At 39.2% G+C, this 26846-nt stretch overlaps 1 protein-coding gene across 49 annotated transcripts in view; it reads left to right on the top strand.

The window, feature by feature from the left end:
• RIMS2 (regulating synaptic membrane exocytosis 2) overlaps positions 1-26846 on the top strand; it is a 360299-nt gene that overhangs the window by 101362 nt on the left and 232091 nt on the right. The window contains exon 1 of one of the 49 annotated variants that reach the window (XM_077351737.1): positions 15141-15696. The exons of 47 other annotated variants lie outside the window; for them this stretch is intronic. In XM_077351737.1, coding sequence (XP_077207852.1) covers positions 15575-15696 — 122 coding nt within the window. In that variant the 5' untranslated portion in view covers positions 15141-15574. Of the gene's footprint in view, positions 1-15140; positions 15697-26846 lie in introns of those variants that run through there. One more of the 49 variants, XM_077351738.1, reaches the window with a different exon arrangement.

Raw genomic sequence — 26846 nt, 5'->3', positions numbered from 1 at the left:
TTTCCTGGTTTTGCAGCATGCTGGGTGCGGAGCAACCGATTCTCCCTCCACTCACTCTGTTACCATGAAAAATGCATTATTCTGAGGTGAAAGAATTTTTTAACATTTTGATTAATTTTTTTTAAACTAGATTTTTATTTATTGTCATTGGGAGGCCTTTGAAGGTAAACTGTCCTTTAGTGCTCAGATGTATGATATGCTTGGGCACATTAAGTCATTTGGACTGATGGACAAAACATTGGCACTCATGGTTCCACATAGTCAGGATCTTTTGGTATCCTAACCAGATCTACCAGCCAATCCTGCCCACTCAAAAGCAGTTGTATGCCCCTCAAAACAGAGGATAAGGAATGGAAATTCCACTTAATCTCATGGAATCTGCAGCCCCAGCATTGGGAGTCTGTTCCTATGGATCCCATGTTTGGGAACAGTGATGCCGAGTACTCTATTTGGCCATTCATCGTTTTTCAGCTCCAGTCCCTTTTGATAGCATTTACTTTCCCCACTGATACGTATGTAGACATAGAGGAGTAATTTTTTAATGTCAGGCAGCCTTTTATGATTGCATTATTCTAGATCGGTGTTGCTTCCATCTCAGGTTTCTTGACAAGTTAAAGGAAAATTCTAGGTCTTCAGATACACTTGCTTGAACAAGCTTTAAAAGATACAGCTCTATTATGCCATATTATCAGCACAATAACATTCACCCAGCATTTGTGCAATTATATTGGGAGAGAATGCATGCTTTATTTTTTGTCAAAAAAGGTAACCAGCAAGTTTATCTTTTTTTTTAAAGATAACTCCAACCTTTATTGAGTTTAAGAAAGGAAATAACAGAAAGAAAAAAGAACAAAGGACAGCTCAGTTTACCCTACTAATTTATTAATACTTATTAGTACCTATCTAGCTGTAAAGGTACTTTACACGGCCAGAGCTGTAAAGAATGGGCAGTCTAAAAATCCAGATAGATAGATAGATAGATAGATAGATAGATAGATAGATAGATAGATAGATAGATAGATAGATAGATAGGTATTGTGAGAAATACCCTCAATGTTCTTTAAGCAAGTTTATCTTTTGGGCTGCATTCAGATGTTATAAATGGGATTGCTCATGATGGGCCTGAATCTGCCTTGTTGTGGTGTTTTTTGTGCTACTTCTCAATGTACATGAGGGAGTGAATGAGTTATACCTGTACTAAACCTATGCTTGTTCATGATGTCTGAAGAGATGTCTGAAGAGAATCAGTGATATAATTAATTGCTCAAGGTACAATATCTTTTAAAGAGGAATTCTGGTTTGTATTTCAGGCCTCTATGTCCTAATTTTATTTTTATATGTATAATAATCTAATTGTATTACTTGGTTGCTTTAAATATACTTCTGTGCTAGAAGGTGAACTACATTTACATTTATATTGCTGTTAGCTAAAATAAACTAAAAAATAGTCAAATATTTATTGAGGTTAATGTCCTTTAGTTTTGTCTGCCTTTGGGTCACCATACCTGGAAAAGATGGCTGACCTGTAATCTATTCTCAAATCACCAATTTTTTGATGTACAGGTAACAAATGAAGGAAAATGTATGATTATGTCCTTTAGCTGATGTCATACTTTATTATTTTGTGCAGGAAAGCCACGTCTCCCCCCCCCCCCCCATTTTAAGATTCTTCACTCTTCTATATGACCTTCAGGGCTGGTGTTTCTTTCTTTGCCTTCCTTATAACTTAAACTTTGAAAGAGAAACCATTAGCAATTTGGAGCGTAGCAAAATGATTGTCATTCTTTGTTATTATAAGTCTTTAGCACGTGGGTCAGGACACTCAACAGGGTTGTAGAGTAACAACACCACATCTTCTGCCAAACTTTGCATAGAAACTGAGAGGTACAGTAGAATTGTGAGGCAAGGTCACACCATGATTCTAAGGTTGGCTTGTTCCTTACTCTAGCAAATCCCAGGCTGTTGTGCTTTCTATCCCCAGCTTTCTTTGTATGTTGCTCACTGTCATTGGGTTCATAATTCTTGCCTCCATTCTTATTGTCACATGTTTGTGGGTCACATGCTTCTACCTAGAGATAAAGGTGAGTCCTGGATCATCTGGAAAGGTTAAAAACCACTGAACTAAAGAGGTCAGGTTAAAGAAATTATGTGCTAAAGGTTTACTATAGCTCCCGAAGGAGAATAATTCTTTATTTTGATATCTCATTCATTTTATTTTCTGAGACCAAATATTTAAAAGCCATCTAGAAATCTAGCTCCTTGCTATTCATGACAAGGGCAGAGCTGTATCACATTATTCTTGGCAGAACAGTTCCTTGCTTGGACAAAGGCAAGGAGTTGCTGGCTGGCTGGCTAGCCTTGATGTTGTTAACTTTTGCTGCTAATCTTCTCTGGCAGCTGGGAGGAAGAACATCAGGAAAAGAGATAAGAAGTCTGATATAGTTTCCTCTTTCCTTATGAGCACAGCTGCACTGAGTGAGCCCTGCACTTCAAGCCTCTACAGTCCTGTAGGGACAGCTTATAGCAGGAGTCTTTAGCATAAGAGTTGGGTAGTTTGTCATGTAATGTAATAGGAACTGAGTTCTAAAATAATTTATTTGATTACAAAAGGCTGTGAAATGCCACACTGTGAATGTAAATCCTTTTATGGACTTGGAATTACTATATATTTATAACGCAAACCATGTAAACTTCCATTGACTCATACAGAACTTGTTTCCTCTTGTCCTTCATTCTGCAAATTTATCTTGCATAATCTCCCCTATACTTAGAATTTTTTTTCATACTTATTAGGGCAATACTCTACTGTTAATCGTGGGTCTTATTGATAATGCATCTTGAAGATAAATTCATAGTGTTTTTCAGTTCCTTGCTGTGCCTCAGTATATAGTCCGAAACTCATATACATTCTGAAACAGAGGTACCAATTAAATACTTCTGCTGCATACTGTTTTAGGCTGCCCCAACTTTCTATACATAACACTGAATGTTAGACACATGACATGTGCCAGAACTATTAGAATATACCTTAAGACCACACAACCCTCCCTGCTCTGTATCTTGTATTTCCAAAGTGAGTTTCTATATTCTGTTTCTGAGTTGCTGAGTGGGATTATGAACCACCGATTATGGAAATGGGGATGATTTGTAAGAAAAATCATTTGACTTTGGCAGAGACCATGTCCCCTTCCATAAAATAGCAGGTGATCAAATTGACATCTCAATTGTTCTCCAAAGTTTTGCACAGTTGTAGTAGCTGGGGGGGGGGAGTGTATATGTACTGCTGCTGCATATTCTCAGTAGCATGCTATCCTTTGACTGCCAGACCTTGAGTGTAGGAAACAATGCAGCCTGTGCTCAAGACAAACTGCAAATTGATGTTACTGCCCTTGAAGATACCATGAAATTTGAGATGGCTACATTTCCCTCTTAACCTAAAGTGAGTTGTCTGAGAGTGGAAAACTGCCACGTTTGGAAAGATGCCCTGGTTTGTTTTCTTGTGTATAGGAGGCTAGATTGGTTCTAGGTCAAGCAGTTGATTCCTACTCTGAAATTATTATTGGCAGCTCTGATCAGGTTGGGATACCTGCCAGCCTCCTCCCTTTCTTTCTCCCCCCAGTCACAGCATATCCGTGTATCTACTTGTGAAGACAACCTTGGACGATATAATAGGGAATTATCAGGGTTGTTGAAGGCTAATGCACTCTCTCACTTAAAAACAAATTATATAAGTTTTATTTATCCTCTTACCTCTCAAATCAGTTAAAGTTGACCAAAGGGGAGAAAGAAAACTTAACAAGCAGTGTTTGAAGCTTCCACTACTTGCCAGCTATAACAGATCTCATTTTGAGTCTTTGCCATTGATTCAGCTGCCAAGGCATGATAGAATATTTATGAATTTATTTATTTATATTTATACCCTGCCTCTCACGACGATGTCGCCTCGAGGCGGCTTACAGATAAAACCATAAAACAATACTATAAACAAAACCATAAAATCCGATTAAACAACAGTAACAATAATCACAATATCCCAGAGTTATAAGATGGTATGGGCGTAGGGCTGAATGTTGCAACTACTTAGAAATTTAAAGAACTGCTAGATACAGAGTTTCAGGAGTGCCTAAAAACTAGAGTAAAACTATTGTGGGGGAACAAAGGAGGATGATCCAGCCCTTATGGCAAAGTGACTTCTTGCGAGGGGAAGTAATGTGGCTGTGCAGAACGACCTCTGAACCCTACAATGTACAGCTCTGAAACATCATGTGCCAACCTGCACATGCTGCAGTAATTCAATGTCTGGTAAGTAATTTTCAATAGTTTATCAATCAACTTTTGGGACACTGCTGGAAGCTGATGGAAGGAAATATCAGGAATTATGTGGCCTACTAGTTTACTAGTTCGCTTATATGTTGTTGTCTTTCTCTTTATAATGCTCTGACGGTGTCACACCAGATAATGATATGGATAAACTATGGAAGATGTTTTTGGAGGAGTTCCTGTAAGGCAGCTACCTGACAATACTGGGGAGGGGGAAAAGAAAGTGATAAGTTTAGAAGCTGACAGGGGACAGGTTTACTCCATAACTGTTTACACACTGGGAACTTCACTGCCCCAGCTCCCATGCAGGAACACAAATCAGGGGCATATGAGGCGCACTAGGCCAAATGCTCCCTCATGTGGGTGCAGGAAGAGATGAGGCAACCTGCCACGACTAAAACTCCAGCCTGCAGCCCGGCATGAAACCTTCAGTACATAACCGGTCCATGTCTCTCATTACCCCAGTGTATTATTATTTTATATAAATTAATAAAATGGTTGCCTTTCATATGAGTTAAGTATCATGCTTGGAGATAATGTTCCATTGGGAGAAGAACCTGCTCCCACTGCCTGTCACAGTAGATGCCCAGTATTTCACTAACAGGAACTTTATGAGAAGTCCAAGATATGGTCTGATGTACAGAATAAAAATCCAGATGGTTGGTAGTGGAAGAGCAAAAGCATAGTATATAATGAAGTATATCTGGCTGTGTCTCTTTAGTAAGAATCAATGGTTTGTCCAGAAAAGTCCTTTGGGATCTGGAATGTGCATGAATTGATTTTTTGGGAAATCTGTAGCCAAGGCTAGCCTTGTATATAATTGAGGAAAAAACTTATCTTGCTCTTTAACTGCCTGCTTGAGAACCTGTAGCTGTTGGGTTAACTATTGTAATGTTGGGGAATGTCCACAAATAAAAATAGCCTGGGATAAACGCCTTGGCAGTTAGAATCAGGGCAGATTTTGCTGTTCCTGGGAGGAAGCCATAGGTTAATATGGCTAGTGGAAACCTTACACAGGGTCTTTGGATAAAAAAAAGCAGTGCGGAGAATATTCTAAAGAGCCAATAAGAATAGTATGTGAAAGACTTGAAAAGGGTTTTGCAGCTGCTTTCCTCTAATCTCATGTCTATTACTGTAAAAGGGATAGCTTGCCTAGAAATGACAAAGATGTAGATGTCTGTCAACAGAATCTGCAGTATTTCAGCCATAGCTGTTAAGACTTCTCTGCTAGTTAGAGTGTGTTGAGGAGGACGCATTGGGCTATAGGGCACAGTTCACAGTTAATAAGCTGTCCTTGGCAGCTTGCCTACATGGCAGATGCCTTGCTGACAAGGCCCTGGTGCCAATGTTGCTAAAAGATTCCAAGTATGACTCAGTTCATGGTAGGTGGGTGACCCATTAAGAATCACATGAATGTGAATCTCGTATGCAGAGGTTAGACTGATTGGTTAGCCTACAAAAATGACTCCAGAGGCAAGGTAAGGGAATCTTTACTGACACTGAATATATTTAAGACTTGATTCATTTGCTCCACGTTCATTTCACAAGCTTCCTTTTCAGTGGTTGTCATAATATTCTGACTTCTTGATTTAGAATTTGTAATGTGTATTAGCCACTGAAGAAGCAACCCTCTGTCTCACAAGTTGGGCTAGGAGGGAAGATACTTTCTGATATTTGTAACTAAACCACAAGGGACCAGTGCTTATTGCAAATCATATTGAGAATATACATTAAGGATTTTTTTCTTTGTGGGATACTTTTTGTGGTTGTTGTTGTTTCTAAGCAGAGTTATACCTGCTTAGGATTGTACTGTAAAAATAATGGCAGACGCTGTCTCCTGTTGTATATTTACAATAATTGGAGCCATGGAAGTTGCCTCCCCACCAATATTGAAGAAAAGAGGTGCTTTACATCATATTCTTCATGGGGGGGGAAGGGGAAGAGAAAGAGATTAAGGGCAATTTTAACCTAAAAGGATGGAAAAGTTTAATTATTATACTTGAAGTTGAGGATACCAGACTATGAAATCAAGAGTAATCCATTCCATCACTTAATAGCTACTTTTCTCTAATACAGTTTCAGATAGCCTTAGGGATGGATGCTTTAAGCTGCCAGTGGCCAAGGGCGGTCTTGTATGCTTTCCCTCCCATTAAGGTATGCTTTCCCTCCCATTCAGAGGGACTGCCCTACCTTTCTTGGTGGTAGGGCAGTCTATCTATTTCCTGCCTGACAGTGGTTCTCTAGCTTCTAGATCATGACACTGAAAATTAAATTTTAACTGTTTTGTGTGGGTGAGGAAGTTTTTCCTCTGGGTACTGCTCTGGGACCGGACTGTGTATCAGAGGAGAAGCATCTCCCACTACAGGAATTGCAAGGAATTGTGACCCCACCTGTGAGTGGAGGAGCTTCACCCAAAAGTAGATTGCCCCAGCCTTAAATAACCAAGAAATGAAGCTTCATGGTAAGTGAAAAAAATCCCACAACCAGCTTACTCTCGTCTCAGCAACTGGGATAAAAATGTAGAGGCTGCAGAGAAGGATGGGGGGTGTTGGAAGGGATAGGCTCTTTACTTCCATGCCCGCCAGGAAGCCTGCAGCAAAGGGAGGCTCACAGCTTACTCATCCTTCAGTCCCAGTGGTGGTGTTTGCCAGCCACAAACAAGCTCTGCTTACTCTCCTGAAACACAAAGTATGTGCCACATTTTGGAACAGTACTCAGAAGAGTCACAAGTGGGTTGTCAAAGAGCCTCATGTAGCTCCTGAGCCATAGAGTGTATATAGCTGATGAGTGAGCTCACAACTACTCTGAAAGGAGGAGAGGTATCTAGCATTTTAAACGCAAAATTTGAAACCCTAGTTTGGTAAAATGTCTTGATGACATTAGATATTTTACACCACCAACAGTAATGTGAAAACAAAAACACATGCTAATTTGCCTGACAATTGCCATTATAGCAAAGGATTCTGCTACACTGTGCCTTTAACATCTTCATTAGCACTAGGCCTGCAGGCAATTATTAGTTTCATTTTTAGCCAATGCCACTTTGTGCCTTTGAGCAACTCCTTCCATCAGTTCACTTCAGTTTATTGTGATCTAAAATCAGCAGTCAAGAATATCAATAATACATAATATACACTGGAAACATACAAGTCTTTCTATACAAAAAAATATGTGTATATAGAATAACCATGTCAGCTGCATGTAATAGTGTAAAGAGCCATATTGAAGGGCAGTATAAATATATTAACAACAACAACAACAACAATAATAATAATAGGTCTCTGCCATATTGGGTGGATGGAAGTATGGATTAGATAAGGGCTGCACCATGGAGTTTATAAAGAAGTTAAATAATAAGGGACCAAGGATACAAACTTGCTTTATGCCCCTCTTTACTAGGAACATGTGGGACAGTTGATCTTGTGAGCTACATCTAACTGACAAGTACTTTTCATGTAGCGTGTGCATAAAAATTATGGTCTACCTTGGAAACTTCTATTGTAGCCATAATTGGTTGTGTGAGGTGCTATCAAACACCATTAGAAGCGCAGACTTCTAATTTGGCGAGCCGGGTTCAATTCTGCGCTCCCCCACATGCAGCCAGCTGGGTGACCTTGGGCTCGCCACAGCACTGATAAAGCTGTTCTGACTGAGCAGTAATATCAGGGCTCTCTCAGCCTCACCTACCTCACAGGGTGTCTGTTGTGGGGAGAGGAAAGGGAAGGCGACTGTAAGCCGCTTTGAGCATCTTTTGGGTAGAGAAAATCGGCATATAAGAACCAACTCTTCTTCTTCTTCTTTTTCTTCTTCTGTTTCTCCATTAAATGGCATAGAATCAAGCACTGGTGTATTTTGGAATGGCCACATGTAAAACCTGCTTATTTCTCATCTAAGATATTCTTCCTGTTGAGCTGGCCCCATAACTTCCACTGTAGGTATCTGACATAAAGCTTACCACCATACTAAGCAGGCTTATTGGATGGGTCTAATTTCCCCCCCTTTTGACTATATTGTCATGATCCAGACCCCAATCTCTGGAGATCTGTGCAGTCTGGTCAATGTTTGTGAAAAGGGTGTCCACCATTCAATGTCCATTTTTATAAACTATGGAGGGATCAAATCATTCCTGGGACCTTTCCTAATCTTAGCCGGACTACAAGCCTTTTCATTTCTGCAGCCAAGACTGGAGGGCACGTTGGGAGGTTTTTTGTGCTGATAGATGGCTGGGACACCTGGAAGAGTTTAGTGGTGTATAGTGCAGAAAAATTAATCTCCCAGGTTTTGCAGGCATCTCCCAGAACAGTTTTGAGCCATCTGGTTGGAGTCTACCTAAAACAGCTTTTCAAAAGAGAGAGGTGGCCTGGGTAAGTTAGAGACAGACTGCTTTTAGTGCTTTTCTCATTTTATTTTTAATTAGTTTTTTGTATTGTTGTTTTAAAACATAAGTCTGAAGGAATTATACTTATGTTCTGATATTTATATGGTGTAAACTTGGCTATTAATTGAGTTTTTGCTGACAGGCATTTGTGATCAAACCACAGTTATATCTTACTTTCAGAGGTTCTGAAGTGGGTTTGTTTTTAGTGAACAGATCTTGCCATCCATTAGTTATTTGTTAGGACTCATATTCAGCCGGTGCTCAGACAAATGCAATGGTTACCAGTCTGCTTCCTGGTCAAACTCAAGATATTGGCTTTTAAGGCTATATGCAGCTTGGGTCCTATTTATCTGTGGGACCACTTGGTTGCTTATGTCCCCCGCAGGGCTCTCCACTCTGCGGGTATGAATTTACTGGCTGTCCTGGGCCCCTGAGATGTCCACCTGGCCTCGACCAGGGCCAGGGCCTTTTCAGTCCTGGCCTCGACCTGGTGGAATGAACTCCTAGAAGTTAACAGCTTTCTGCAGGGCCTGCAATACGGAGTTCAGACTAGTGACAGGGCAATAATTGGCTACATCATTTTTCTGTCCTTTTGAGTGGCTGAGGGAAGAAGAAAAATTGGTTTTTTACCCCACTTTTGACTACCTGAAGGAGACTCAAAGTGGCTTGCAGACACCTTCCCTTCCTCCCTACAACAGACGCCCTGTGAGATAGGTGGGACTGAGAGCTCTGATAGGACTACTCTGTGAGAACATCTCTATCAGGACTGTGACTAGCTCATCCAGTGGGTTGCATGTGGAAGAATTGGGAATCAAACCCAGCTTGCCAGATTGAAGCTAGTTCAAGCTGGAAGGTGCCCTGAGTTAGGGATAGATTTATAATAGATAGTAAGGATTCACTGATGTGGTTTTCACAAGACTTTAGAAGCTAGAATGGGCAAGGATCCAGTGTACAACTAGTGGTCTTCACAGTTCCCAAGATCATGTCAGTTTCCATAATCAAAATTGGGTTAAAGTGGTTCAGAAATAGAATAGGCAGTGTATTAGCCTGTGGCCCTTCTTGTCTTTCAGTCAGCATCTAAATCAAAGAGTATTATTGATATTTTATTAGCTAAACTTTGCAAAAGTATTACATCTAATTCTTGATGCAATGGAACCTGAATTTTAGGAGTCAGCAGATGCCATGTTACCTTAAGCATATGGACTGGTTGCGAAATAGGTGAGGCAATAGTAGCAGAGAAATTATTTAGTTACCATCACTGCCACTTCATAGGTCTTACAGTGGGCTCTAAAATATGATCTCTCAGGTTTAGTATGAATCTTCTGTCAGCATTCTTTTAGAAGTCTCCCAGCCCTTTTAAGATCACCCAGCTCCATGGTAAACCAGAGGGCTATGTTTTGTCTCAAGGGCAGGAGGGGACATCAAGGGGCAACTTTGTTGATCACTTCAAAGAGTTTCATATTTCATACTTCTGTTGCACACACAACAGAGCATGCGTTTTGAATATTAAAGTTATAGAATCATAGAATCATAGAATCATAGAGTTGGAAGGGGCCATGCAGGCCATCAACCCCCTGCTCAACGCAGGATCAGCCCTAAGCATCCTAAAGCATCCAAGAAAAGTGTGTATCCAACCTTTGCTTGAAGACTGCCGGAGAGGGGGAGCTCACCACCTCCTTAGGCAGCCTATTCCACTGCTGAACTACTCTGACTGTGAAAAAATTTTTTCCTGATATCTTGCCTATATCGTTGTACTTGTAGTTTAAACCCATTACTGCGTGTCCTTTCCTCTGCAGCCAACGGGAACAGTATCCTAGAGCATTCTGGAAGTCCCCTAGACTAGAGCATTCTGGAATCCAGTAGAGTTTATGCTCTGTGGGTGAACAGTTTTAAGTGGGCACTCTCTTCTTCAGGTGTTGGAGCCACATTGACCTTGGTTTTGAGTAAGCAGTGGCAGACCATGGTTCAGGGTGAATCTCGAACCCTGAAGTAAAACCTGCTCTCAGGGATTCAGTGCAAAACATTAGATATAAAATAAGACCTCTTTCATGTGCTGGACCACTCATGATTTGGGACCGATCTAAGGCAGACAAAGAAGATATAAAATCTTGTCCTGGTTCCAGTGCAGTATCCTTGGTATGAATATTGACTCTCCCAGAAGGATGACTTTGGGTGTCTCCAGCACTACATCTGGGATTGCCACTGTCAATTCAGACAAGACCCCTACTGGAGAATTAGGCAACCAGTAAACAATCAGAATGCCTAATCTATCTTTAGCCCAGATCTTTTCAACCTTTTGACTATAGAGTAACCCCTGTTCTATTAGCAGAAGAGAAAGAAATATTCTTCAGGCTTTAAATAACCCCAGGAGTAATGCCAGCTGGCCATGCCTCCCTGCCTCACCCCCAGAAGTCACATGTTCACAGTGTGTGTGGCATCACTAATAAAATAAAATGCTTGTTAAATAAGTTAATTTCATTTTTGTTTGTGCAATACGTTGCCTGAGCAAAACAAGGAAGCCTACCATACAAAGCAGCAATTCTCGGGGGAGAAGATCTGTGTGATTAGTAGATCACTTGTACCACCAGGAGCTTGGCTATCCTAGCAAGCCCTGCAAATATATATTCTCAGGGTCAAAAATGGCTGCGTTAGCAAGGGGAAACCTGGGAAGAAAGGAATCCTTGTGCAGGCTGTGCACAGTCCTTGCACTGGATCCAGATGTAGTGAATCTCAGCTAGGGATGCCATCCTTCAGATGATATCTGGGGAATCCCCTGGAATTGCAGCTCATCTCCGAGCTACAGAGATCCATTTCCCTGGAGAAAATATCTGCTTTGGAGGGTAGATTCTGTGGCATTGGGCACAGTCCTCTCCTGCTAGAAAGCCAAACACAAGAACAAGGATCCCTGGGATTAGTTATTTTATTTTTATTTATCTATATCTATTTCCCTCCCACAACTGGAATAATGTTTCCTGGACGATAAAGTAACCCTGGTTGAGAATGACTGCCTTAGTCCCTAATATGAGAAGCATATAGTCAATGCCAGTGATGGTTAGCATGGGAAAACTGTAGAAGTTGAAGGACTGACAGAGGATAATGGGCATGCCTTCTCCCCAGCCATTTTTTTCTTTCTGATGAATAGCTTACACTATTCTTCTCCCCTGTGTTGTATCTTCACCATAACCCTGTCATTATCTGCTTTTGGTATGAACAGAACTCCAAATATAAAGAAGTTATGAAGTATCAAAAGAAATTTCATCCATTAGACCATGTATATGTTCTTGAGCTTTTGCAAAAAAGAAAAAAGAAAAAATTAAGAATTTTTATATGGCAAAGAGAAAATTAATCACAACCCAAAAATTAAAGTCATTTTATGATTTTATTAATTTAGAAGACTGAGTTAAAAATTATTTTTTCTTTTATTTATTTTTATTACATTTATTATAAAATGCAATACATCTTGAGATTATTGTTACAGCTAATATTGTGGGGTTGGATTATGTGGCTGGCTAGCAGAAAATAGAAACAGGATACATTTTGCCAGTGATTTTGTATGTAATTTTAAATACAAAGCATTACATCCATATTTTGTAACATGACACCAGATAATTTTCTCTTCTTACTGGTACCCTATTATAAGCCCTTTTACTTCAGCCCCATTGGATAACATAATTTTACAAGAAATAGTATTTTGTACCCTGAAATTCAATGAGGTAAGTGTCTGTAGAATAAAACAACATGCTATGAATAATTTTAAATGAAATTGCAACTTTTCAAATATTAAGGAGGCCTTTGAGAGAAGAATAGATACAGTGAAAACTCATCTTACCAAATCAATTTCTAATTAGCTCTGAGTAAACACAACTACCATTGTCATGAGCTATTGCAGAGTAGTGACAGCTCCTAACCTTAGAAAATGCAAAGAACGAATGTGTTTTCTGTGTGATGCTCAGTGCAGAGAATCTGATTCCCTTTCTCTTCTGCTAATAGTGCCTTCCTGTTTCTTTTTTAATCAAACCACTCCTTCTCCTTCCCATTTTGGTCCATTGTTCCTACAGTATAGCTGGGTCCTCGATGGATCATGCCTTTGTCATTTACTTCTGTACTCATGTTCTGCCTTCTTCCTCAGTATGTGGTTAAGAGAAGGTTTAAGATGAGGACAGGACACAATCATAGACCATACATAACTGGCCAGGAGCCACAATTGATTGACTTGTAAGCCACATATGTCTCCGAACTACTATTCCCCCCCCCCCTTATGAGGATGAAACGGTTACATATTCTAATTTAATGTTTGTTGCCTATGCATTGGCTTCGCTGGAATAGTTCTATAAACCTTATGCAAACCGAAGAAGAAGAAAAATTGTTTTTTATATGCCACTTTTCTCTACCTGAAGGAGGCTCAAAGCGGCTTACAGTCGCCTTCCCTTTCCTCTCCCCACAACAGACACCCTGTGGGGTGGGTGAGGCTGAGCGAGCCCTGATATCACTGCTCGGTCAGAACAGTTTTATCAGTGCCGTGGCAAGCCCAAGGTCACCTAGCTGGCTGCATGTGGGGGAGTACAGAATCGAACCCGGCATGCCAGATTAGAAGTCTATACTAACCACAACGCCAAAGATGATGCCACACTCTCGGGGTCCATATATGATATGAATGCACTTTCTGGCTTGAAACAAAAGTTTTAAAATGGAAATTAATCCTAATGTTCAGAATCTCTGCCTATTCTTGTTCCTTACCAGAGGACCTTAAACAAAATCTGTGTTCACATTTAGCAGAAAATGGCTGAACACTGGGATAGACTAACATAATGAAACTACTAGCTGCATGTAATGCCATGTGCACAGAATAGTAATGACATTGACTTAATGTTGCACGTTAAAGTCTCCTCCTTTAGCACCTTTACGAAGAAATGCTAGTGTTTCTGGAATGTGGTACCGATATAAGAGCCACATTAAATTAGACTTTAGGCATGGCCACTTTTATTTCATGAATCCTCTTCTTTATTCCATTGTCTTTTTCATTTCTATCCAGCCAAACGGCATGTCTTCCTGAAGGGTTCTGCTAGAAAAAACAATAACCTTGCCTTTCAGTTGCTTGCCTGGGTTAATATAAAGCTTGATTACTGATTCATTTTATCCTCATGCGACTGAATGATTATTTAACACGTCAGTGTGGAATGCCTTCTTTTCCTTGACCCATGTACGCCTCTTTCCTGACCATGTTCCTTACATGTTTTGACTCTGACTATACTTCTGACCATGAAACAGTAAGGGTTGCTGTGGCTCTCATCCTTTTGGCTCTGTAGAGGCTCTCTTTTGAGCCTATCGATGCAGTTCTGTAATTAGCTGAAAACTTGCTTATTCCCTTTTCCTTGGGGAATGAAATTGCTTTCAGTGCATAGGTTTCAATATTAGCCTACATTTTATTTTAGTTTATAGAGGGATTTTGTAAGTAGTTGGTATGCTATTAAATGCTACGTATTGAAAATTAGCTATTCTAAAGCAAATCCTATTAATTGGTATTCCCCCTTTGGCAGTGATAGCATTTATTGTACTTTTATACTATAATTTGAGCTAGCAGAATATTGAATAGTAGTGGATTGATCATTTGTATTCATGGGCAGCTGTATTTTAGAGTCTTTCTGCTACCCTATAAAACCTGCAAGGGAGCTCCTTTAGATCAGAGGTGTCCACACTGTGGCTCTTCAGATGTCCATGGACCAGCTGGCCAGGGGCTCATGGGAATTGTAGTCCATGGACATCTGGGGAGCTACTGTTTGGCTACCCCTGCTCTAGATGAACAGTCTTGCAGGCAAAACAGTGTCTTGTTGCTCCATATATGTATTGTAGTGTTAGGTCCACATTCCTACAGTTCACTGAAGGGGCAGATAAGATGCCGTGTGCCAGGGTGATTTGATTGCTGTTAACATTTGTGGCTAGAATGCAGTAAGCTTCCAAAGGATACTGCAGGTTTCTGCTTTTGAAGCATGTTGTACATCTACTTGGCAATTTGTTTCTGTGGGGTTGTTGAAAATTTATGTAATAAATCATTGCCTCAGTTTTGTGAGCGTAATATATGCAATAAGTAATGGCATTATATTAAAGTGTGTAGGCTTTAGATCTTCTCTTCCCTGAGAATAAATTAAAATGGCTAAGGACAGAATTGCCTGCTGTCTTAAACAAGATATGATATAGCTTTTCAGAAAGTCAAGACAAAAGACCTATTGTTACATTCTTTTTGCTACATATTACCATTTGAAGACTATGGTGGCTATTTTTAGAGGGGTCTTTCTGCCCTGTGTTGCTGTCTTCAAGTTCTAAAAGGGAAAAAAAAAGACCTATGTTCACTGGGATTGGTGTTAGTCATTTTTCCAGGGGAGGAAAGGAGGAGGAGAGGCTGCAGAAATCCTCCTCCTCCTTCTCCTCCTCCTTCTCTCCGGCAGTAGTAACTGTGTGAGGATGCCTTGTCCTCGTTTTTATTACTTCTGAGATTTTATTGCTGGCAGCCAGATGTGCTGAAACTCCTGACGACAGCATCTATTCACTGCGTGTTTTTAAGAGGCTTAGAGAAATATGAGTAGAGTACATGACAGCAGCTCAGCTTCACACTTCGGCTGGGAATGCCCAAAAAGCTTGCTACCGTTTAGAATTCTTGCTACAGTGAGGAGAAAGCTGTACGGGTGCTAAATCTTCCACGACTGAATTAGAAGAATAATGACTGTACAATTAACTATCCACCTCTGCTCATTTAGGCACAGTTTTTATCAAGATCAGGAGAAATATGGAACTTGATTGGCATGTCTGCATTTGATGGTGACTGCAAAACAGATGACTTTTTGCACAGGTGGTAAGGAAGAATAGAAGGGAAGAGAGAAAATGCAATTTGAGACATTGCGCCAGGTCTGCAATTCTGTGTTATCACATTTTCATGGGGTTTTCTCATCTCCTCCAAATATTTTACAAAATGATCTTTTTGGACAAACGTTGGATGATGCTAGGTAAGTAAGAATATAGCTTCCCCCCCCCTTCTGCATTTCTACATTTGTGTCGGCCATATGTGCATATGCATGCTTTTCCATGAGTAATCATACATAATGAGTCTTATGTTGGTCATCTGTTGCTTTTGCATAATATATTTAAATGACACATTTTATGCAGGAATTAAATGACTGCATTACTGCAATAAAAGCATATAAGATACAACCGGCATCTTTTGAAACACATTTACTATTATGATCAGACACAGCACTAAGTGTGGGTCCTATACACTTATTAAATATTCATAGAATATTTGTGAGACAAATGATTACTTTAATAATATGACAGTGCACAAGGTTGTGACTACTTAACCATAAATTATTTGCTGTAGGTTATACACAGGCAGTCCTGCATAGACTTGCAAAATATGTAGAAGGCATATCTTTATTTGGGGAAAAGAATCTTGCTGCACTTAGAGCTTTTCAATAATCTTATTAAGTAACTATATTATGAATATGAGCTGATCCTTTGCAGGAAATCAGCCGGGTTTGAGCACTATTTTATTATGGATTGGCATTATTTTTAGGGAGGTTGGGAAAAGAGAGAGGTTTTGTAAATGATAGTGGATGGGATTTGTTGATCAGGTTTCTTACATGTATTTCAGGATATATTCCATTACATATGAATATGTATCTTGTATACTGTTTAATCAGTGAGCATATCTTGCCTAAGAGACATTTAGAACTTTGAAAAAAAAAGATTGCCTATTTTAGGTTAAAAGCGTAAATATTTAGTTGAAAGGATGTATGAAGGGAGAAAGAAAACAATAGGTTTTTATAGTAGTACATTACAAGAAATGTTCTAGAAAAGACAATGAATAATATTCTGAACAGATACTGTAAGAGGCCCATTTTCATCCCAATAACTCTAGGTATATCATCTAAATTTTATTATAAAGTGATGATGTCTTTATTGATTATTGTGCTTAGCATTTTTAATTACAGTTAAGTGAATACCGTAATTTTACCTTTATTTTTCATAAGTTATGCATCACTCTTTATTATACTGGTGATATTGAAGCTGATGAGTTTTCAAAATGATATAGCCAAATTGATTCAGGTCAGTTTTGGAGCATCATTATTAGCACATAATAAGGATAACTAAAGTATATTTTCTCCTTTTAAAAATACGTTTTAAATCTTTTCAAAGTTTGACAAAATGGAATAATTTTTTTTGAACGGCAGCGTATATCCATTTTATACTCCCAAGTGCATATGTCAAGGCCTGCAGCCCAGCTACTGTTCTCCAACACCCACAAACCAATATTGTTTTGCTCATGTCTGCTGTTGCAGTTTTCACTCAGCAGACTTCATGTTCTGTTCTTGTGAAAATCTGAATGCATACACTCTGGGTTTTTTTCTGTGCCTACAAATCTGACAGTGCATTTAATATGGATTATCAGTGCGCTTCTTCCATGAGAATGGTTAACTAAAAGGTTCCTAAAGTAATTTTAAGCTGAGCATCATTTTACTTTTGTAAAGAAATCTGTTTCTTCATAGTCAGTGTGATTTTGGTCTGAAGTTTTGTTATGTTTGTAGCACTGCATAATAGAATTTAGGGTGGGCTGTTGTACAGCATTTGTACAACATTATTAGCTGCTGGCAGTATTTATGCTTATATATAAGCCCTTCTTAGAGAAATATGTATAATTAAAATGAAATTTTGCTTATTGTCATGTTGAAGAAGTATTTGATTTATTGCACATTTTAAATTACTTTCTGTTAGTGCATTTTTATAAACACCCTATATGTTCTTTTCTAGCTAAAAATAAATATATATTATCATTTCTTATTTATAGCCTTTCCCCTAAACTATCCAGGCATCATATTAAAAATTAATTAATGACAAGGTTGCATTCAAAAACAGAGTTCAGAACTTTGGACAGGGATGCATGCAAGACTTTTAAATAAATTATGATTTCTTTTGATTCTATAGTACAGCATTCCATTTTTAAATAGGTATTTATTTGCGGGTTAAGCAAAAAAGGCTCTTTATAATATCTGCTTTATTGATAGCTAAATTCCTATACTAAAGCGAGCGGATGACTTTTCAGTACTGAAAAGGAAGTTAATGAAAAAAAAAATTATGCAAGCCAGCATGTTTTCATCGTACAGTTGTTTTGAAATGTAGCATGCTACGGTGGACACACTCTGTCCTTTTTTGTGGGATCTTGGGAATGTGCTGCCTTCTCACATCTACCACATAATAACAACAGTGTTGTTTGCAGTGGCTTTCATCTCCCCCCTCCCCCTGTCAGGAAGCTTACTGGCAAGCTCTTCACTTATTAGCTCTATGTTTAACTGGAGTCCCTTGTATATGTTGTATTCCTTTTGCTTTTACTGTCTACACTGCAGTGCTGCTGCATATATTGCTGTTCAGGCAAGCATGCATTTGATGTTGTGGTGTGCTGTATGCTACAAAGCATGTGTTTCTTTCCTACCATTCCAAACTCCATCTTGCTGAAACAGCACAATTTTGCTCATTAGCCCACGGCTATTGCACATAGTGAGTAATGCTAACATGTATTGTTTCATCTTTGCATTTATTTTAACATTCTCTTTGGTTTGACTGGTACTTAGAATGTATCTATTGTGCTATATTTGAAGTAAAATATACTGAAGGAAAAACCTATTTGTATTTGTTCCTGCTCTGAAAACGAATGTAACACATTCTAACTCAACACCTGCATTTTTCTCAGGTTACCTTTTTGGCACATTCACTGTTATTGCTTTATGGGTTTTGGTCTATTCAGCCTCTTGGTGTTTTAATATGCTTAGATGAAAGGGGACCCTTCATCTTAGGATACGTTTCTTGGCCTTTGTGACTGTGACTTTCTTCAGAGATGAATGTACGAATATTGGGATGTCAGAAACTCTGTTGGTAGCAGCATTCTTTGCACTGCATTGGACTTTAGGATTGCTTTCAGCTATATTCCGATTGTTGCATAAGAAGCTTTCTTTGAAGACAATCACTATGAACTGCACTAACCTCAATCTTAGAATTTGCTTTTGATCTTTTCCATTTTCTTTGAGGTTGAAAATATCAGGCATTTATTGTCTGGAAAGCATTTCTCTCTTTCCCTACATTTAATTGCTGCTGTTAGCAATGAGAAGGCGAATTCTTGTGCATCTTGTCCACAGAGGGGCATAAGACAACTAATGGTTTTTGAGAATAGTAGAACAATTATTCTTAATACAAGGCTCAGAGACATCAGAGTATTTTGATGCTTTGCCATTTACAAATAAATAAATAAAAGTCTCAAACAATTAGTATTTTGGCCCAGTTCTATTTTCCCCTCAAAAACTTATTGTTAGATTGACACCTACCCGAGCCACAGTTTGATATCCAGATTTATTGGTATAGACATTTTTATTCATTATGGTATGTTAATGAGTAATGTGACACTGAAGAAATTCTGTTAGTTTACATTTTGAAACAAATCTCTACATAGCCACAACAGCTTTTATCCACCAATCTTTCTACATACCATCTAATGAGACTTAAGCAATGATTTTTAAAGTATCTTCCCTATTTTAATTACATTAGGAAATAATAAGAGAGGTTACTGAAACTCTAAGAAGAGTCAGCCATCCTAAAAAGTAGCAGGAAATTTTTATATGAATTACCTCCTTTCACTTCAAGACTCTATCCTGCATGTTTTATTTTATTGAAAATGTGGCTGGGATTGCTTTATTTTACTTATTCTTGTTTTTGTACCCTTTCTTATTAAGTTTTTTTTATTTTATAAAAGATGTAGCTATACAACAATAATTATAGTAGGAACTTAAAAATAATTTAATATTACTAAAAATATTACATTAAAGAAGACTTCAATCACATTGTGTTTAATTAGGTGTTGCAGTAACTTCATGAACATGTCCTCTACTACAGTGGTCCCCAACCCCCGGTCCGAGGATCAGTACCGGTCCGTGGATCAGTCGATACCGGGTCGCTGCTCCTCCTTGTCCTCCTCCCTGGCTGCTGCCTTGGGGGCTGCCCTGCCACTCTGCCACCGGCTCACCTTTGGTGCTCTCCAGTGGCCGCCATGGCTGGGGCTTCCCCTCGGCATGGCACTGTGCAGCTGCTGCTGGCAGTGCCCCCAAGTGGGTGGCGGGAAGTCAGGGGCACTGGCGGGAAAGCAAGTGGAGCAGGGGCTCAGGCGGCAGCGGTGATGTCCCTTGGCAAAAGGCTACGCCCACCCCCCTGGGCCTCAGTAAAATTGTCAAGCATTGACCGGTCCCCGGTGATAAAAAGGTTGGGGACCACTGCTCTACTACATCAAAGAATATTGATATTATTCTCCTAGACTAATATTTATATTCTTCATATTAATACCAGAGTTCCTGGAATTTTCAGGACTGCAAAATTATACTGCAGGCCTGGATTAAACTTTCCACATATAGCACATGGAATTAAGTTCATATTGCTCATGTTGGTTACACAGAGTGCAGGAAAGTGGAATTGGATCATGGGGGAAATATCACTGAACCTGGATTTTATTCAAAATAAGTAACACAAAATTATGATTCTCCAGGAAACTGTTGTTTTGAAGTGAATGACTTACAGAAGAAGGAATTGGTTTATCAGATCTAAAAATAATGGTTGAACGGCCTCTATATTTTGTTTTCAATTATGTCAAACTGTATCCTAGGTAGGTCTTGGTTATATCGCAACAGATAAAGACTGACGGCAGGAGCAGTAGTTGGAAAAGATGGATGTTCCACTTTGCTACACCTTGACAAAAGAACACAGTGGAAAAGCAAAAGAACATTATTATCTCTTTGATGACAAACGATACAAGAATTGCAAAGCATTGCATCTTCACAATAGCATTGTGAAGAGTAGCTGTGGGCCTTAAGAGATCAGGCCTGCTTTCAACAAATGGCAGTTGATCTTCCCTACAGCTCTACTTTATATCCCATTTGTTTTGTTCTGTATCAGCATAGAATCATGTTTGTGTATATTCTTTGCTGACTTTTTATTCCTGCTTTTGTCAACATGCTGCTTGGTAGAATACAGGGAAACATGCTATTGAGGAGCATAGTACTTGAACTATAGCTACCATGGGGCAGTAGACTAGAGCTCAGAGCCAGAGAATCAAGAGTTACTGAGCCCAGAAGAGAGTCAAATAGGAGCAGAACTGGGAAATCAGAGATAATCCAGAGTCAATCGCTTATGCTGGGTGAGAGCCAAGTTGTGAAACTGAGGCAGAAATAGAGCAAGATTGAATAAGATAATATGATGGGAATCAGGTTTTCAAGTAGAGGGGAACTCAAATAGGAACGAGCAAGGATGTACCTTGATAAATACAGGCTTTCTTTCTATAAGTAGAATTAGTGACTCCTGGTTTCCGGATAGTTCCGCCGCCATCAGGTGGGGTCGGTTGGGGGGTTGGGGATTGTTTTAGGTGTTTTTATGTATTAGGGGTTTTATGGGGTTTTTACATGTTGTCACCCGCCGCGAGCCTCAGGGGAGCGGCAGGTCAATAACAATAACAATAATTTAATTAATTAATTAATTAATAGCTAATTGGTGCCTGTCAGCAATCAGAAATATGGAGAGTCCAACATTTTCGCCTTCTGTTTTGGAAGATGCTCCAGTTTTGTTTTTGTCACTGTAAATTCTAAACCAGTGAATTTAATTTGGAAAGAACATGCTACATCGTAGTTCATGATGTGGTTCTTTATTTACAGCACAAAGATTTTTGCACAAAAGTAATAGATACATCTGTTGCTCTCTCAATCAAAAAGGATTTGCCAGCTTGCAGGGGTTTAGATTCCCCTTGAAGCCGAAATGAAGATAGAAATACAGTTACAAAGAACATGCAGGGTTTCTAACCTCACTTTTGATAATATGAGCAAGAAGAGTTATTTGCAACAAAAACCAAGCAGGTCTATGTGGATATTTAACACTTTCTTTCCCCACTTACTCTACTTTAAAAAGACATTCTTGGTGATTTTTAAGCTGTTATATCCTCAGTTAGATCAGAGATTTAAGTAAACCCATTGATGGAAAAACATCCTGGAGAGACATTTGCAGGTGAGAAATAGCAGGCACAGGAAGAGTTAAGAACTCCACCCACAGAGTCTCATTTACGAATACTTCTTTGACCACCCACATCACACCCATGTTGACTAATGGATTTTTCCCCTCTTGCTTTTTAAATACTTTTTGTTGCAGAAGGTAGGGTGGAAAAAGGACATACCAATGGAAGGTGCTAAGGAACTGGCAAGTCTAGTGCCGCAGTGCCATTTCAAACCCAAAAGAAGGGCTTTTATTATTTACACAATTTTATGTGACCCTCCTTCCTTTACAAGTGCTATCAAGTTTGCTAACAATTTAAGGCTTTCATAATAAAGCTACATTTTAAAGTCATTAAAATCATCCCCATCCAAATATACATAATTATAACAATTTAAAAACAGATAAAATACCAAACAAAGTGGTGGTCTTGGAAGGATATTAGTGTCTGAAATGAAATTAACTGCTGCTTTTCTCCTTAAGAAGAAATAGTATGTTAGGCTATATATATGAGTGCTATGACAAAGCCGCCTGAGAGTTATCATTGGTTGTCACTTTCCTCCAAGCAGATGAGCTATCTGTCTCTCTGTGCTGGACAGGAATGCTTGAGGCACATCCTCTTGACCAGTTCACCAGATGGTCATCGATATGAGGAGCTGAAAGTCCCACTGTTTTGTCAGCTGCCTCCCTCCACTCAAGAAAAATGCATTGCCCCTTGTTTCAAAAGGCAACAAATATTTCCAGTGAAGCTGTGACTTTGTTTGCCTTGAGTCTCAAGTTCAGAGGCAGGCCACCTCTGGCCAGCCAGCCAGACTGAACTTCTAGTAAGTTTCAACTTGCTCTTATGTTTCAATATTTTGTCTTCCTAATGAAGGATGAGTTCAACAGTTAGTTACAATATTTGTTTATATAGTTGGGTATGACTATTATAAAGCAATCAGGTTTGTGTGCATTTGGAAGAAGAAACTTATATGCTCTGAATGAATATTTTGAACTAGGCCATGGATTGTGGATCAAAAAATCTACACATTAGAGCCAGGAACAGGCAAGAGTCAGGAACAAACTTGAGGGAAGCTCCAGGTTTGCAGAAAAATATTTATATATATTGGGAGATTATTTTATATACTATAATTTTATAATTATTGTAGTATACTTATAAGTACCCATGCTGTATATAACACTACAGTTTTATATACTATAATAATTAGTAAGGAATTAAACCGTTGCAGGATAATACAAACAACATCTGTAGCATTAAGAAATAAAGGCCTATTAACCTGTCCTGAGACTCAGTGGTTGTTCTGGGTGTTGCTGGGCAATCACAGTAATATTACAGACCCTTCAAAACTCTGGTTTCTGTAAATCGAAGGTAGGAGGGTATGGTTGGATTTTCCTTGTGAATGTGTTTCTTGTGTCTACTTATACCACCTTCCCAGAAAACCATCTCAGGGCGGAGTACAACATTATATAATTTCAAGTATTCAGTATGCAGTTCTGGTGTTCGAATATATATCTTGAATCCTCTAAAATGAAACTATTGTAGGATGCTCTAATTCACTGTGAACTGTATAGGAACTGAGAAATAATTGGACATTTTCCAATGTTTATGTTCCCATCCTAAGAAAAACAATAAGCAACTTCATTTATGGTTCTGTAAGAAAGCTTACATGGCTTGTGCATACATTTTGGCTATACAGTCTTCTAAATACCATTGGTCAAAATAGAAAAACTGCTTTTTTACCAAACACATAGCAGCACTTGAAGAATAGTATCAAATCCCTCCCCTCTCTCTACTTTTTTTTTGTCTGTCTGTCTGCTTTCTATTCTCTGGCAATGCTGGAAAATATAGTTTTCCCCTCTTCATTCCATGTTCTGTTGCTTCATGATCTGTTCCCTTTTCTTAGAATGTCAGGGAAAGCTTGTAGCGAACCCTTTCTTCTGCATATTAATTTCTGCAATATTACTAGGTTTAACGACAACCTAATTTTCTACAAATTAATGTCAAGAACCAAGGTTCTTTTGTTGTCCCTTAAATCTTATATCTAATATTGATCCTTCTTATCTCAGATAGTGGCAGATAATGGGTTGGATCTAGCCAGCCTTTCTTTCGGTGATAAGGGTACTGTGGGAATCATGCGGCCTGTTATTGACATGGAATAAGCGCTGTAATAAAGAAGAGAACTGAGACTGAGTGTTAAATCTGGAAGGATCCATCAAATTATTTTATTCAACGTTTCTTATGGTAATTGTGATATAAAGGGAAAATGGGCATTTATATTACAGTTGGAGGAAATAATTCCTTGCCTTGTCTAACATAAAGTAAGTGCATTTTAAAACTTTGTGACATGGATATCTGTAAATAATGTCTGCATATTTATTGAGGTTAGATTATAATATATTTAATATAATATAGCTGTTTGGAAGACAGTTGACTAAATCTGTTGGCAGCTTGTTGGCAGTAGTTTTCAATAAGGACTAGATGCCTTTTTGGTTCCTGATAATATGTGGTTCCTGATAATATGCCATCTTCTAGTTACTCTAACAAAATTGCTTATCTGATAGCTTCTCTCAGCACATCAGTATCAGTTTTTAAAAATCTATCCAGCGTGTATCTATTTCCACTGATCACAGTCAAAACTAAGGCTGACAGCTTGTTCTGAGATTCCCCAATGATAAGAGAAACAGAGATTTGTTTTAATTAGTTGGTGATAAAACTGCAGCCTCTGTTGCATGATTATTGCAACAAGAGGTATTTTTTCATATGTAAAATACATAATAACAGAAAAGGGCCCTTATATACCCCACGCAGCTTACCTGATGAGGGATAGCATGTCAATAATACCATCTCCTTGTAAAAGAGAAAAGGCAAGCATGTTATCGATTGTCCCCTAATTTTACTGATACAAAATAAAAACCACTGACAATGGCTAGTGACAAACTGGGAACTAGGAGTGGTATCTAGCAAATCTATAGAAGAGGAAACTTGATGGGAAATGAACTAATTTGGAAGTTTGGCATGTTGAGCCTTTGTGTCATGTCAGTTTTGTAAATGGGATGTACAAGAAAGGAGACTTTTCCCAGCTGCTAGATGATTTTTTTTTTGCTTATTTCTTCCCCACCCCCTGTTCTTCATTTTAAATTTAAATGTATTGAGCTTTCACCAGGGCTCAATAAATCTCACACACCAGACCTCAATGGAATCTAGACATTTCCGTGTTCCACCTGCTATTTTCATGTGATTATTTCATCATAGTACAAAGCTTACTATATTTATCATTTTGCATCACAGTGTTTGATTGCATGGCACGACCTTAAATGTGCTTGAAGTTAGCATTGTACTCCACAGAGGTCTGTGTTCTCCCTAAGCTCCACCCCCAAATCTCAGGAGTTTCTCAGCCTAGATCTGGCAGCGCTGCCTCCCCCCCTAGAGTTGCCAATCTTCACCTGTCTTCTGGAGGGATTGTGGAGGGAAGAGTTGTCAGATCCAGGTTGCAAAACTCCTGGAGATTTGGAGATGGCACATTAGGAGTACAGGGACCTCAGTAGGGTATAAAGCCAGAGTATCTACCTTCCGAAACAGCCGTTTTCTCCAGGTAAACTACAGCTCACCTCTGAAGCCTGGAGATGAGCTGCAGTTCCAGGGGAGGCTGGCATTCCTAGCTGAGAGCTACACACCTGGATCGAGTGCAAGGACTGCACACAGACTGCACAAAGATTCCTTTCTTCCCAGGTATCACCCTTGCCCTGGCAACCATTTCTGACTATAGGAAAATATATTCTGAGGTCTTGTCAGGATTGCCAGCCTCCTGATGGTGCCTGGAAATCTCCCAAAGTTACAAGTAATCTCCAAATCATTTCCGCTGAGAATTGCTGCTTTGCATGGTGGGATAGAACAATTGATGAATGCTTCCTTGTTTTGCTCAGTCAAGGTTTGCTATTTAGCAAAGTGCACCCACCCACTGAATGCCCCACCCACTGTAAACATGTGATGTCTGGGGCATGGCAGGGAGGCATGGCCTGATGACATCACTTCCGGTTTTTCTGGAAGCCTGCAGAATGTTTCAGGGGTTTCACAACTGTAAAAAAAGCTGGACTGGACAGATACTTATGGATTAGGTGGCCTCTATGGTCCCATTGAGCCTCTTGTGGTGCAGAGTGGTAAGGCAGCAGACATGCAGTCTGAAAGCTCTGCCCATGAGGCTGGGAGTTCAATCTTTACCTTTACCTATGGTCCCTTCCTACTCTCTGATTCTGTTAATAAATGTAACTCTGGGATTCCTTTGCTAATTTTTACTATCTGAATTTTCAGATCGAGAGCCTTGGCGCTAAGTGTAAATTACATGCTTTTGTGATAAGCAAGTGTCCCTGCTCAGCCCACTCAGAATCCAGAGTGGCATGAAGCGGTAGACTGCAGTAGACTGCGGTAGGGCTGGAGGGAAGGGGCTTTAAAAAAAACTTTATTATACACTATAATTAAGAAGTAAGATGAATTGATTTGCAAAGCAGCAAGATTAATTTAAAAAAAAACATTAAATGTGCTTTCTTTTACTTTACTGTTATGTCCATTTAAGTATATATATATTTGGCGCTGAGGGAAAAGAGAGGTGAAAGACAAAGAAAAGGCAAGCCTGAAGTATATTGAGCAGAATGGGGGAGAATGAAAAGAAGTAGTAAGTTCAGCCATTAGTCTGGAGTCCCTGTTTAATCTCATGTTCATAGATAACCTGGCCTGTAACTCTAAACGGGTGCAGTCGGGAGGCTGCAGTTATTTAGTGCTGTGGCAAAGCAGCACTGTATATTCTTGGAATTACTGTTCTACCCATTTCTTTTCTTAGCCTTGCTACCGAAAACAGAGAAAGGTGTGGAGCTTTTAATATATCTGGGGACTCTGCCATCTAATTCTCATCATGCTTCATTAAGTGTATGGAGAGAGAAGAGACTACAGTAGAGTAGAAGACATTGAGGGAAAAGTAGTCGAGATACGTTCAGAGGTTCTTTTCTTATTATTCTTATTCTTATTCAAGAAGTTTGAGCTACAGATGACTGCGTAGTGGACTGGTCACAATATTGTGCTTCATTGTTCTTCAGC

Source organism: Paroedura picta, chromosome 9, assembly GCF_049243985.1.
Source record: "Paroedura picta isolate Pp20150507F chromosome 9, Ppicta_v3.0, whole genome shotgun sequence".
Lineage (NCBI taxonomy): Eukaryota > Metazoa > Chordata > Lepidosauria > Squamata > Gekkonidae > Paroedura > Paroedura picta.
The sequence above is the reverse complement of the archived record's forward strand: the minus strand, read 5'-3'. Positions and strand labels throughout refer to the sequence as shown.